The 13,798-nt window shown below is 38.7% G+C and overlaps 2 protein-coding genes across 2 annotated transcripts in view; one reads left to right on the top strand and one right to left on the bottom strand.

Moving 5' to 3' along the window:
- On the top strand, positions 1–6,783 carry dnase2 (deoxyribonuclease II, lysosomal). Its single transcript, XM_035672036.1, has 7 exons — positions 1–350; positions 1,572–1,669; positions 1,849–2,005; positions 2,693–2,795; positions 3,432–3,596; positions 5,230–5,448; positions 5,662–6,783. Exons 2-7 carry the CDS (start codon positions 1,572–1,574, stop codon positions 6,030–6,032), a joined length of 1,113 nt encoding a protein of 370 aa, XP_035527929.1. The 5' UTR covers positions 1–350; the 3' UTR covers positions 6,033–6,783.
- Positions 6,784–7,176: 393 nt separating this feature from the next.
- The window catches only part of rgl2 (ral guanine nucleotide dissociation stimulator-like 2), a 28,614-nt gene continuing 21,992 nt past the window's right edge, over positions 7,177–13,798 (bottom strand). The window contains exons 12-20 of the mRNA XM_035672035.1: positions 13,544–13,603; positions 12,595–12,681; positions 12,451–12,483; positions 11,878–11,999; positions 11,650–11,736; positions 10,837–10,930; positions 10,419–10,643; positions 10,093–10,207; positions 7,177–9,416 (exon numbers count right to left, since the gene is read on the bottom strand). Of these exons, the coding sequence (XP_035527928.1) occupies positions 9,235–9,416; positions 10,093–10,207; positions 10,419–10,643; positions 10,837–10,930; positions 11,650–11,736; positions 11,878–11,999; positions 12,451–12,483; positions 12,595–12,681; positions 13,544–13,603 (1,005 nt within the window). The 3' untranslated portion in view covers positions 7,177–9,234. The remainder of the gene's footprint in view (positions 9,417–10,092; positions 10,208–10,418; positions 10,644–10,836; positions 10,931–11,649; positions 11,737–11,877; positions 12,000–12,450; positions 12,484–12,594; positions 12,682–13,543; positions 13,604–13,798) is intronic.

Here is a 13,798-nt window from a genome sequence, read left to right as displayed (position 1 = left end):
TTAGACAAGGATGAGCGAGGAGCCAGGAAGTTACAGATAATTAAACACCGAGTTTAAGTATACTCTTCATCAATTGTTGTATCGTAAATTTTATACCTATAAATAACTACTCAGCCTGTGTGTGTTGAGTCTCTTTGACTGCCGTAGTTTTCCTGTAAGAGCGAAACCTGTCCCGCCTAACGTCACTGTCTCATCCCGCCGTTGTAGTCCCAGACCTAAAACGAGGATGTGAGTTAGGTGAAGATGAAACCTAAGGAGTGGGAACTACTTTGCTACGGTAGATATTCGTGCTGACAACCAGATAAGAATCCACTGGGGACATAAATGAGGAGACACACACCGAGCCAGATGTGAGTACGAGTGGTGACATTAGATATTTAACATCTGGCTTTACTTTCCCTTTGCAGTGAGCACGGTGGCGACTTGCAGTGACTGAAGTTCAGTTTTCGCTTTAGTTAGTTAACTTTGCCTCAGTTTTTTTTTTAGATGTATAAGGTCTGACTTCTTGTAGTCTGGAGCTTTAGATTTTATCTTTAATTTAGTGTTTTGTTTCATTTTATTTTTCACGAATGTCACAAGATGCTGCTTCTGTATCCAGTGTTAATATAGACTGTATTAGTAGTGTACAGTACTCAAATACTGTACTCAAGTACACTTTAGAGGGGCTTGTTCTTCACTTCTGTATTTCCATTTCCTGCTACTTAGGGAAATATTGCACTTTTCTCCACTGCATTTATTTAATAGATTGAGTTACTCTGCAAATTAGCATTATTAGTAGAAAATTAAGTCAACAAATCAATTCTGATGTATTATTATAGCAGTATATGAAACAGTTAAAAGAAGCTCCACTTTTACCAGCTGCGATATTAAAGTGATGCTTATGCATTAATGCATCAATGATTAATGCAGTTATACAATATACATATATTATTCTGAAATGGGTCACTCTGTATAATGAGTACTTTTACTTTTGGTGCTTTAAGTACATGTTGCTGCTAGTGTTCCTGTCCTTCTACTCAAGTACAATCTTGAATACAACTCATATACTTTAATATTCTGTTGAGTTTGAGTGTAATTAAATGTTTGTCATCAGTGGTTGAAAGGTCGTTTTAGTAAAAGTCGGACCAGCAGTGGAAAAACACCACAGCAACACTGTGGTTGGATGTATATTTTTATAGTGTACATTTGTGTACCTTCCACTTCTCTATACACTTATACAAAAGCCTCAGTTCCCTATGCAGGTTTTAAAGGACAATCTGTCTGAAAACAATACTCATGCTGATATGAGCCTATAAGCGTCTGCTGAAATTTATAATGCATTTTTACACAGAACAAGGACTGTGGATTTAGCCCCTCATCATTTAAAATGTATTTATGAAGGAATCTCTTTGCAGTCGGTGTGAACAGTAGGACGGATTACAGCGTAGAATACATGATATATATATGAGTATGTCAGTAGAAACATGTCAGTTTTTCCTTTAATTTGCCAATATCCTAAATACCTTTTTGTAATTGTAAATATATATATATATATATTTACTTTCAATGATTAATCTGTCTCTTGTTCTTAGATGTTGCTGTTCCTATCCTTGTTGATCTGCTGTGTGCCACTAGGGGGCGACACCTCGCCAATCAGCTGCTACAATGACCAAGGAGATGCAGTTGATTGGTAATTCACTGATAACAGACCTGGACGAAACAAGCATTTAAAAATACAGTGTATGGTTTGATTTAACCCGGTTAGTTGTCTCAAGAAACCTAACCAGAAAGCTAAAAACAATAATGCACAAATCAGTTTTCCCCAATGTGTTTTATTTACATCTTCACTACTGTCTCATTCTCTGTTAGGTTTTATATGTACAAGCTGCCTAAAGAACATGAACAGGGTGAGATGTATTTACTGCTGGAAAAAGGGAGTGAAGGATGGACTAATGGGAAGGGGACAGTGAATGACACCACGGGAGCTCTGGGAAGGACAGTCGGACAACTGTACTCACAAGGAAAGGTCTGCTTCCATTTTTTTTGTCTGTAACAAAAATGGAACAAATACCAAGTCTAAACATTGTGAATTCAGTTTTGTCTTACTGAGAGTTTATTTTCTAGGAGATCACCCAGGTGAAAATCAGCGTCCTTCTATTATTATACAGTTTTTCAGTTACTTATTTTTCATGGATTATAATATAAATAATTTTTGTATGATTCATGTGAAATGGCCATGCAAAGTCTAACTTTTTCTTATGACATGATTTATCTTTCCCATGGTGGTTGAAAATCTTCCTGGATATTAATATTAGGTTTATTTGCATTCTGTCCACAATTTAACAAAAGTATATTTTACTCAAGCAGTATCAGTATTGAAAACTTATCAGCAGATGTCATTTACTCTGTCAGCTTTCGTTTTCATGCTGCAGTCATACGACTTCTCAGTTATATGTAATTTTATATAGATAGACTTGTTAAATCCTGTGTTATAACCATCTGATGTTATTAGATCAGAATAAGAAACTGAGAATAAGAACTGAAATTTACTTGTTCATCTATATGCATGTGTTCTCCTGTTTGTCCAAACAGCTGCAGGAAAAAATGTTATGCTGTTTTATTCTGTTTTCATCTGAAGTGTGTCTTTTTTTGTGTGCTTGGTATGTAGTATGATGGCTTCTCATTTCGATAAAAAGCTTTGTCCTCTTCACAGAACACAGAGCTAGCGTATATCCTTTACAATGACCAGAGGCCACCTGTGGAGTTTGGTGACAGATGGGTTGACAACAGTGGAAGCAGAGGGGGGCACACAAAAGGTGAACACCGGAGCAGTCTAATACCTGCAGAGCGCAGGTTGGCTGAAAGAGATTTGACTTCATACTCAGAATCAGCAAATATGAAGAAGTGCATCATAGGTCCGACAACAGTGTATGAATTATGTCAAAGCAAAAATGTCAAAGTCAGTCGCTATATAAAATTAAGGATTTCATAAATCAAGCTTCATTATACACTTTATATTGTTGGCTTATATACTACAGCCATACATTACTTCCTGTATGGGGAAGTACCTAAACACATGCTAACCCGATTTACATACTTCAAAAGAGAACCATAAGAGTTTAAAAAAACAACTTAAACAAAACTGCTAAAATTCAGAAACTTTTAAAGATTTTAAAACCACACAAGTCATGTATAAGGCCAAATAAATGACTGCCTTAAAGTTGTGTAGAAAGGGAGAGAGTCAATATGACTCGTTAGGGCTTTTAAAGTTTAATCTAAATACAAAGTGCAAACACTGTGACAGTTTGAAAGGGGTCACCCTCGTATGATTAACCTAAAATCACTGTGTTTGTGTTTAAATATGTAGAAATAAATGAGCATAGTTAAGTTTATTTAGTTTTGATTTGCAGGAAAGGAAACCCTTGATGACAATTCTAATATCTCTTCCTCAGGTGTTGTCCTGCTGGATAAAAATCAGGGCTTCTGGTTGGTTCACAGCACCCCTCACTTCCCCCCGGTACAACAGGCAGGAGAGTATTATTACCCCAGCACCGGTGTGCCCAACGGACAAAACTTTATCTGTGTTACTTACCCGCTCGACCGCTTCCAGACCATCGGTAAGTCTATCCATTTGGCCGTACATAGCACAGGCTTTTATAGAGTTGCTATAAAAATGCAGTTAACACTTTAGAGTTCTGTTTAATTCAATGACGGTATTAGATTACAAAAACAGTATGAGAGCTGAAAGCTAACGAAGATTCATACTCTGCCTTCTGTCTGCTAATTAAGAAGGAATTCCTTATCAAACTAATATCTATATTGGTGAAAAAGGTAAGTTTCGCTCAATATATTAAACATTTGTGGCCTCTAAAATGCTGAGAAAGAAAATCTACCATATTACAAATAAAATTAGGCCACTATATTGGTTTGTTGATATATATTCAGCATCAAAGTTTCATACTATTTACCATATCAGCAAATCAATCAATCTCCTGCCTGTATAATGGAAGTTAGACAAAGTCTATTCAACCTATAATGACATATAAGGTATCCAAGAGTTTCCCTGCTATTGATTGGTGTGTTACTCTGCCTTAAAGAGTTGCCTATTATAACAAGTTTCAACATGTTTCAGTAGAGAATCTAAATGCTATTTCTACGGCTTTCCCAAGAATATTATAATACTCCTCCAAATATGTGTCACTTTTTGTCATGAAATTGAAAAAAAAGATTTTGTTCAATAAGAGAATAAAAAAAACTACTACTGATATCTGCCTTTGTCAAAAAATAAGTTACTTACTTGGGATATTGAATCACAAGTTGTGTGGTTAGCGTAGGCGGTAAATTATTATTTAAGAGTTGTCTCATCTTGAAAAGAAAGGAATTTCTTCAGTAATTATTGTCTTGACGCCACCCAGTACCTAATAATCAAGTCAGGTATTGACACAACAACGATCCTGATCCAAGATAATCAACGTAAACAGGTGTCATCACCATGTCACCGCGCTGCCTGTGCAGTTCCCTGGCAGACCCAGCAGTTGGCACAGTTGCTATGGCACTGCCGGGGGTAATGTAATTAGATCGAGGTATGTTACCATAGAGATATCAGCGCTCACACTGCGGCATGCATTTGCTCCATCAGATCCTTGCCTCTCCAGCTGGGATGTTGAGAGTGTGACAGTGTCCGGGGTGACGTGGATGCACGGCGCATAAATGTTTTGTCAAACAGCATAAAGTGATCACAGCCATATCACAATTCATTTTCAAGCACCTTGCAGCATCAATTTGCATGTTAATGAGGGAAACTGAGATTTGACATTGAGTTACTAAATACTGTCTGTCCAATATGTGACGACTGGTATGTTGTCAGAAATATTTGCCTGCTTATGTTTTAATTAACCTAATCACTTAGCACAATTAGAACAGTTATCTATTTTATGTGTTTTATGTTTTGTTGCATAGAGTTAGTGCTGGAACTAATTTATCAATTGTTGTCATTATTCAATTTAAATAATGGAAGAAAAATTACATATAAGATAAAAAAAACCAACTCCAGTCATTGCGGTAAACAGTAAGGTCCTTATGTGTTACGTATGTGTAGTTATATCATCTGTTGCTGTGCACAGTTGCCGCAGTGCCTCTGCACCAATGTCACCAAGACAGTGCTTTTCATTTACTGTACTTAACGAATAGAGTGATTCTTGAGTGCCGTTAGCAGCGTTTGCCCTAAATCAAATTTGTTTTGCACCACAGGAGAGCAGCTTCAGATCAATCAGCCTAATGTGTACGACTGCGATGTCCCTGAGTCCTTGGCATCTCTGGTTCCCGCGCTGGCCGCTGTCTGTAAGAAAAAACATCTGTCTGGTCACATCTCTCCACATATCATACCTGTGTCCAATCGCAGCATGACTCTGACCTCAAAGGATGGCACCAACTTCATCAGCTTTGCCAAAGGAGCCTCTTTTGATAATGGTATGACTTTGGAGGAATAAAAGTAGTTTAAAATGAGTTCAGGCCTCAGTTCATCTGGTGTCAGCTTCACCTTGAGTTTCTTTGCAGGTATAAATGGGCCAATAATTTGTGATAATAATTCACACTCCTTACTGAGACCATATTTTTTAACATAATGTAGACAGGTTACTGGCAAGAAAATAATAAAAATATGCTCCCTCTTTGCCTCATCAGACCTGTACCACTCCTGGGTGGCCCCCACCCTCCAGTCAGACCTCCTGGTCCAGTTCTGGGTTCGCTCCACTGGCATCCTTCCCTCTGACTGCTCCCTGGGCTGGAAAGTCTTGGACATCACGCTCATCAACCCGGGGCAGACGTTCACCTTCAAGGCCAGCCAAGACCACTCCAAGTGGGCTGTCAGCCCCAAGGAGGCTGGGTCAGGGGACGGAGGAGGCTGGGTGTGTGTGGGAGACATAAACCGGAACGAGGCGGAGGAGAAGCGGGGCGGCGGCACGGTGTGTCTGCAGGACCCAGTGGTGTGGAAGGCTTACCGGACGGCAGCACTGGAGTGTGAGGCTTGTGGAGGAGGAACGATCCAGTGTTGACACCCTTCTGGAGCCATGTGGACCAACTGGGGTTAAGGAAACGCCGATAATATCTGGCATGTAGGTTTGAACACATTTGCTACATTATAATATTTCTTTTAATCTCTCGTAAAATCAAATTGAAGTGACCCAGGAATTCAGCAATATCTTAAATGAAAAAAGAAAACTTTTTGGCAGAAAATAGTATGTTCATATAGTCCCCTATCGCTCACAGTAAGAAACTGATTGAGAAAATATGTTTTCGGGTCCTTTAAGGCACAAAAACCATTTCACTTGTTCAGAATGATTATCGGCTGTAATCAAGGGCTGTTACATCACCCTCTTCAAACTAAATGCATACAGAACAATGCTGGAGGAGTAGAAGTAGGGAAATGTGACAGGGAGCACAGGGTGTTATAGAAAATATGGTGTTCATTTTGAAAAATACAAAAGCCTCAAAGTGGTACTTCAAATGAAAGCATTTGTTCGAGTGTCTTTATAACTACTGGGTTCTGTTTTAATTGAAACTGATGAAACGATGTTGCAAACTGTAAAAGTGCTGCCTAGCTACCTTGGACTTTTTCTTTTAAAACCAACATTATCTGGTTTGTAGGTTTGTTCTCAGGGAGCTCGCCAAGCTTTAAAATGTATGAAAACTAATTTTTAATGGAATTTTTAATGTATGAACATTGTGGGATTAATTCAGCACACGCACACATTTCACTGACAACATTAAACTACAGACACTGACAACATTCAGGTGCGAGGAATGCTTTAATACTTTGTGTTTCATAAAGGTTTGTTATTTACTGGGTTGGTATGTGTGTTTATGAATTTAAAATGTGCTTTTCTGACACATTCAGAACTTTTTTATTATGTGCTTTAGATTTTATATCACATTTCCACATACATTCATTCTGACCTTGATTTTGCTTGACAATAAAGATGCTGGCTATCTTGAATCTGAATAAAGACTAAAACAGGTGTATTTCTTTTTTGCTGATGTATATTCACCTTGCTTTACCTTATCCATGAGAAAAATGGAAATGTCAGTATTTGACATATAGAGACAGCTTTAATTCTTTTTACGGGATACTCAGCAGCATGGAAAGTGTCTGTATTGAACGTGGAATATGTTACAGCACATCAGTCAAAAGCAATGAAATTCATATAAAAGTAAATTTATTACCACAAAAATAGGACATCCTGTATGTAGTGCATAAATAGCTTTGATGTGAGACTTCACAGCACTGGAGGTAACTGCATTGCCTCTGTGTATACATTCTAATGCAAAAATGGGAAAGATGAGCATCCTGTAGAGAAAGGCACTAAAACAATCAGTAACATAGCAAAAACGCCAGCTCACATCATCTGAAGAATCCTCTCCCTGGTCCCCCTGTGATTGTGCCTCAGCCAATCAGGAGGCCTCACCAGCACTGAGCGGGTACAACCAGAGGTCACAAGACTTTTTCAAAGTGCAGACTTTTTTCAAAGAGGTTGTGTGTTTTAAACCTACACCGAAGTCGACATGTTAATTCATAACATGAAACTGGAGCTAAGGCTTTGTACTGCAGGTAAACAGCAGGGAAGGTGTGTCCTGCTGAGCTGCGTAAGAATCTGCATAAATTAAGTGTAGCTTATGCTCTGTTGAAAAGTTCAGACCTGGAAAACCTTAAACCTAAAAATGGTGGTGTATTGTTTGAATTTTCCTTACTGTCTTCCTCAATGGTTTTGGTACTACAGTAATAAACTGAAGCAAAGCCACAAGCTTTAAAAAGTGCTGCAAGGTGCTTTTAAAGCTGCAATAATCAATTTTTAGCCACTAGTGATCGGAAGAACTTCAAAATTGAGCTGTATGACATTTTAACGCCTTATGAAGTTATTACAGCTAACCTGCTGGTGAAGAGCTGCCTAGATACACATCCAGCTGAGGAAGAAATATTTATCTTTAGTTATATTTCTGTCCATATCATGAAATAAGTGCATATGACTCTCCTTTAAGTCTAGTTTGGTCAGGTTTTTATTGGCTAGATGTTTTATTGGCACATTTTTCACCAGCAAGTCGCTAACTTGTGTGTGTCTGCTCGTTTCTGTTGGGCAGGTAGCATAGGCCTACAATGGGTTTATCTGAGTTTTTTGCTGATGCTGGAAATAGGGTTGATAACAGCTGTGAGAATGAACCCTGAATGGGCCTTGAAACCCAAACAAATTAGGCCAAAAAGCTACATAGAACTGCAGAGTTGATCATTATTTTTAGGTTAGTCACTACAAGCAGCCACTTTTACAATATGAATAGTGATTAAATTCATTATTTATATTGTTAATATAAAAATATTGATTAATGCAGCTTTAAGTTTATGTAAAATGAATATCTGCTTGAGTCAAAGCTAAAATAATGTTTTTAAAGTGGAAATTTTGCAGGTATTGATGGATTTCTCCTTGATGAATTATTTACTGGACAGTTGGGACACATGGACCTAGAGCTCCTTGCCAGTGTAAACACAATGTTGACATCATACAGACATACAAAATATATAAATATATACAAAACATATATATGTCTCCAGTGTTTTGCTACAATGATGCACTTGCACTCTATCTTTTGGTCTTTCTCATGTGCTGTTTACCAGAACCAGATCTAACAGGCTCTGAATATTTAGATTTCATTAGGCTTCTTCCCCCAAAAAACACTCTCCTAAATCCTTCATCAGCATCTCAGGTGACCACAGAAGTTCTGACCAATTCAATCTTTTTACATTTGGAAACGTCACTGAGGCACACAACAACAAAGGATCTCCTGGCGACTACAAGCAATTACAACAGATCTTATTCATTGAGTTAGAATGAAAATGCATCAAGTGCTACCTGACTGGGACTCGAGAGCCAGCACCAAAAGTACTCAGTTAAAGGCTTTCATTGCTCTTCCTCAGGGTATAAATTAGTAATGCATACTGTTTGGAAAAGAAGAAAAGTGACGCTGTTCTTCAGCAGCACTCTACACACAGCAGGGCGGCTGGAGGTCTGAAATGTTTGACAAAACCTGCAATGTTGATTAAAACACAAGAAGGATTTGGTCTTGGTGTTTTGGTAGAACAAGCTTCTTAGGAGCACGGGAGAAAGGCATATGTAGATTCTTGTTTTGCACAGAGAAGGCCACATTTACTGTTTGTAAGAGCTCAAACTGCATTCACGTGGAAAAAGTTGGGTTGAGGAACATCTGGTGTCAAAATAGAGTCCTGACCAGTCTCCTCCCCTTGGCCTTGATTCGAGGAAAAGTGGCGCTTGTCTCTGTGCTGATCGGCTGTGACCCCAAAGGAGTGTTCCCGCCTTTCCTTCTCAACAGGAAGTCAACACTAGATGACGTCATTGCGTAGAAGACATTTCCTGTAGCAGGGATGACCAGTTCTGTGTTAAGAGAGGAAGAGAGACAGAATTCAAAAAAGCTTCTCCAAAGTTGCTGGACTGATGGCATCAGTACTCTAAAGCTGACATACATTGGACCCATGGTGGCCCAGAGGTTAATGCATCGACCATGAACATTAACATCCCCAGAGCATGTCCTAGCGGGGACTTCTGTTGCATGGTGTTCCCACTCTCTTCTCTCTTTCTACTGTCACTATCTAACACAGATATAAAATGCTCAAATATATATTTGAAAAGACATAATCCGTCAAAGTTATTCAGTTTACAATGATATAAAAAAGACAAATGCAGAAAAGGATCTTGTCATCACTTTTGAGTAGCTGCATTAGGCAAATATTTTATACATTTTTGCATAAAAAAGATTGCAGTAGTTGCAGATTAATTTTCATTCAATTGACTAAACAAATGTTGCAGCTGAAGTAATAATAAGGTTTTATTCAAGTAAGCGAATCTGTTTGTCGAAAATGTGGTACAAAATGTATTACCCTGTGATCTTTTTCTCCTAGTATGACATTAGTTTTATCTCCATTTGGATAACAAAAATACACCACTGGTCAAGAAATACAGTGCACTTTGTGTACTAATAGTGCTCCTATTAACAGTGTTGTGGGCAGAATGGATTAGTTTATCTTTTGCTGCACTGGAAGCACATCTTTACCTTTTCCTTCAGGCAGAAGTTGGATCAGCTCATATCTGGACACCTGTTTGGGGTCCTGACTGTGCTTTTCTAAGGCAGAGCTGATCACAGTGGGGGTCTTGTCATTGCTCGTAACCTGAGGGGAGAGGGGAGAATAACAATGACACTAGGACAGCTTGCGTTGCACTAATGATATCTTGGGTCCATTGTATCCTGAGGATCTGATTCTGATGACTATCATTATGGGAAAGACTGTAAGTGCAGCCTGTCGCAGATAATTTGGGACAGAGCATTTTCTACAATCTAGCTGCTGCTTTAAATTATATTCAGATGGTTTGAATTAGTACCAGTATGCTTCGGTACAGGTTTCCATCATGCAGGTCCATTCGTATCCTGATGATTCGCATGTCAGCCCCTGAACCTTGGATGTTATTGGGGGGGTTGTTGCCACAGGAGGCTGATCGGCGGTGCGATTTTATGGGAGTGGATGGAGTCAACGTGGCCGGGGTAGACTCGTTGGTTGGAGGAGACGTGTCAACATCCAGACAGGACACAGACGGAGATCTCATGTGCTGCAATAGAAATGAAAACAACGGTTCTAATGATAATCAATGAGGTGATTGTTTATTCTAAGCAAAGTAAGAGTCACTATCCATCACTTCTACAATAAATAACTCACTCCTGCATACAGTGTCTGTGAAAGGAGCTGACAAGAATGCAAAGTTGGACAAGAAGTAGAAGAAGAAGAAGAAGAAGAAGTAATACCTTTGTGAGTTTTGACAGCAGATTATTGACAGGGGAGGGAAAGTCAAAGAGGCTGTCACTGTCTCCAACCAGGCTGGTCCGGGAGGTGCTCAGGCTGTCAACACATGAAAATATATATATAGACATTCAAATTAAGGTTCAAACAAATAATTGTTTTTGTTTTTTATCATGGATTTATAATCATTTAGTCAAGAAAGTGACCAAGGTGACACTAACTTGCTTTCATTCAAAAATACTCAATTCAGAATGATATGAAAACAAAGAAAAGCTGCAAAAACTGACATCTGAGAAGCTGGAACCAGTAAATGTTTGGCTTTTTTTGTTAAGCAATTAATTTGTCTTGATCACTTAAATAATTAATTATTAAAATTGTTTGCTGCGGCTAATTTTATTTTTATTGACAAGTGGACTAAGTAATTGACTAAAAGACTAATCGTGCCATCACTGATTCAAGTTGTTGATACAGCGATTTATTACTGAATTTCCATAAAATTTGGGGACTTTGGGGATACATTAAAAAAGGAATGATCAAATTTGAGATATGCTGACTTATTCCATTGAATAGTCAAGAACATTGCCATAATGCAACTTAATAATATTGTTCATTAGACTCTTCCTGCCTGGTAAATGCCCACATCTGTCACATGGCTCTCTTTTATCAGAGATACTTTTCAGACTTTAGAAAGCTCCTCACAGAGTTTTTTACAGTCTAATGATTTGCTCATTATGACCAACTTAAATCCAAGTTAACATTTTACTATGGTCTGGGTTGTAAAAGTGTGTGTATGTGTAAGAGCATTCGATATAGCTTACTCTGAGCATTGTGTGATGATGACTGTTGGAGTAAGGCCACGGGGGCTCGGCTCACTAGGTGCTTCAATTTCATTGGACAGTCTATAGCTGAAATAGACAACCGAAAACAAAACAAAAAATTCTTCATTAAAGAGTTAAGAGCAACAAATATGGTTTAGTTTGTGTCTTTAAAATATTGAATGCATTTAAGACATTTGTTTAACCAGTAACTGAACTAAGCTTATTTACCTTTCCTCCTCTCTTAGTGTAGGTACACTCTGATACCACTGCATGAAGGCCTCGTCAGCGGTGAAAACACAGTTTTTGCAGGAAGACTGCAGGAGCCGGATTTGAGCTAAAACCTCAAATTCCTGTTAACAGAGAGGCATATCACCACAAAGTTTCATAATTAAAAAAAAAGCACCCATGTTGGCTGATCTAGTATTACTGTGCCAGCTCTTTTTTCCTCTCATCTTACACCTCACAGCGCCCTCCTCTTAATCATTTCCTCCCTTGGATATTACCCTACCACTGCTCGCTCTAATATGCTCTTATCCCACGTATCTCTCTTCTTTCAATAGCTCTTACTTTGTTCAGTTCTTCTCTCTAACAGGATTTTTGTCAGGGTGCTACAGTTCTTACTCATGCACACCTTGCTTGTTATGTGAGCGCTGCAGAATCAGAAGCTTAGTCCACTGCTGATCTTGTTAAAAGCACTCGGTATGACAGCATCAGCTACATGCAATGTCTCTTATTCTAAGTGTTAAAATAGATAACGTTTAAACTTTTATCTCTCACACTGATCCATATTGCAACACTCACTCTTCTCCTTTTGTCAAAGTTGATGTAGCCATTCTGCAAAGGAAGTGACAGCACGTGTTATGTCAGTTTGATAATTGTAAAATACTGAGCAATTTCCAGGGGTTGTGACCAGCTTTCCCCCTGATAGAGATGAGAGTAACTTACATCCAATCTGTCTTTGACCGCCGTGTCCAGCATGGTGAGGTCTGTGAGGAAGATACCCAGGTAGGGCACAGTGCCCTGGGCGGTGGACTGTGTGAAAAAAAAATGAAAAAAAGTGTTTCATCCGTTCCCCATAGGGTTCTATTCACATTGTAAAAAGCCCACACAGCGAGGGATTTTAGAGCAGCCGCCTGCAGCTATTTGTCAAATGATCAGGATTCAGCACATCGCACACACACACACACAACTGACAGCCCCTCTGTTCCACTATCGCTGCTGCATGCTGGTCGATCCCCCTTACAACCTTCCATCAAAGCACTGAAGCACCCCCCACCCCCCGCTTAGCAAAAGTGACATCAGTGACAATGTTTGAATGTAGACTTTTGTAGGAAATCAGTATTTTCAAGTACTTTTAGTTTGAAATCCATTATTAAGCTCTCAGCAAAACCATAATGGCATAAAACTTGATTCTACCCACATGCTTGTGACCCTAACCATACACTGTATATACAATAAGGTAAGAATTATAAGCTCTAAAAATACACCTGAATGCAAGTTTAATCACAGATAATTTTGTCCCTTAACTTTTGCAATACTAATGAAACTTTTGCAGGGTCTTACATCATTCCAAGGTCTCCCATAAAGGCTTCTGGGGGTGTACAACCCCTCAGGCTAAAATGATTGGTATGCACTCCAGAAGCGGGCTATAAAGTTAGTGAAAATTGCTCTTTTTTTATGTGCTTGAAGATCTGAAGTTTTGCCTCAGTGACAAATGTTGAGGTCATTTTAGGTAACTATCTGAAATGCCTTGGTGACCCCAAATGATTTGACACCCCAGTGAGAATAATTTACAAATGTTAAACTGTGCGTGTGAACAAGAGATGTATTCACACAATGTCAGCCATTTACACCTGAGTGCTTTCATCCAAGTCTTTATTTCCAATCTACTTACCCTGTTAAGATGTTTGTTGTTTAGTCTATTGTCAAGGTTGGCAAACTTTGAGGTGCCCTCCTGCAAGACAAAAGCAAGGACATTTTCAGGTTCAAAGTTCATTTTCTGGTTTTAAAGCTGCAATAAGCTGTGAGCACAAATTACTTTTTAGTTTATAAGAGTAAAGGATTCATTTGAAGTCATGTTTGGTGCCACCTGATGAATTTAATTCCAGTATTCATTCTCATTTAGAGCCAGCCAACTGTGTTTGTCTGT

This window comes from Morone saxatilis, unplaced genomic scaffold (genome assembly GCF_004916995.1).
Source record: "Morone saxatilis isolate NCDOM2014 unplaced genomic scaffold, NCSU_SB_2.0 Contig24, whole genome shotgun sequence".
Taxonomy (NCBI): domain Eukaryota; kingdom Metazoa; phylum Chordata; class Actinopteri; family Moronidae; genus Morone; species Morone saxatilis.
This window is presented reverse-complemented; position numbering and strand designations above follow the sequence as displayed.

What these genes read in the sequence shown, in the direction of transcription:
- dnase2 (XM_035672036.1), top strand. Translation starts at nt 1,572, where the DNA reads ATGTTGCTGTTCCTATCCTTGTTGATCTGCTGTGTGCCACTAGGGGGC. An exon ending in CAGAGGGGGGCACACAAAAG is followed by an intron (nt 2,796 to 3,431) that starts GTGAACACCGGA and finishes TCTCTTCCTCAG; the next exon opens with GTGTTGTCCTGCTGGATAAA. An exon ending in CGACCGCTTCCAGACCATCG is followed by an intron (nt 3,597 to 5,229) that starts GTAAGTCTATCC and finishes TTTGCACCACAG; the next exon opens with GAGAGCAGCTTCAGATCAAT.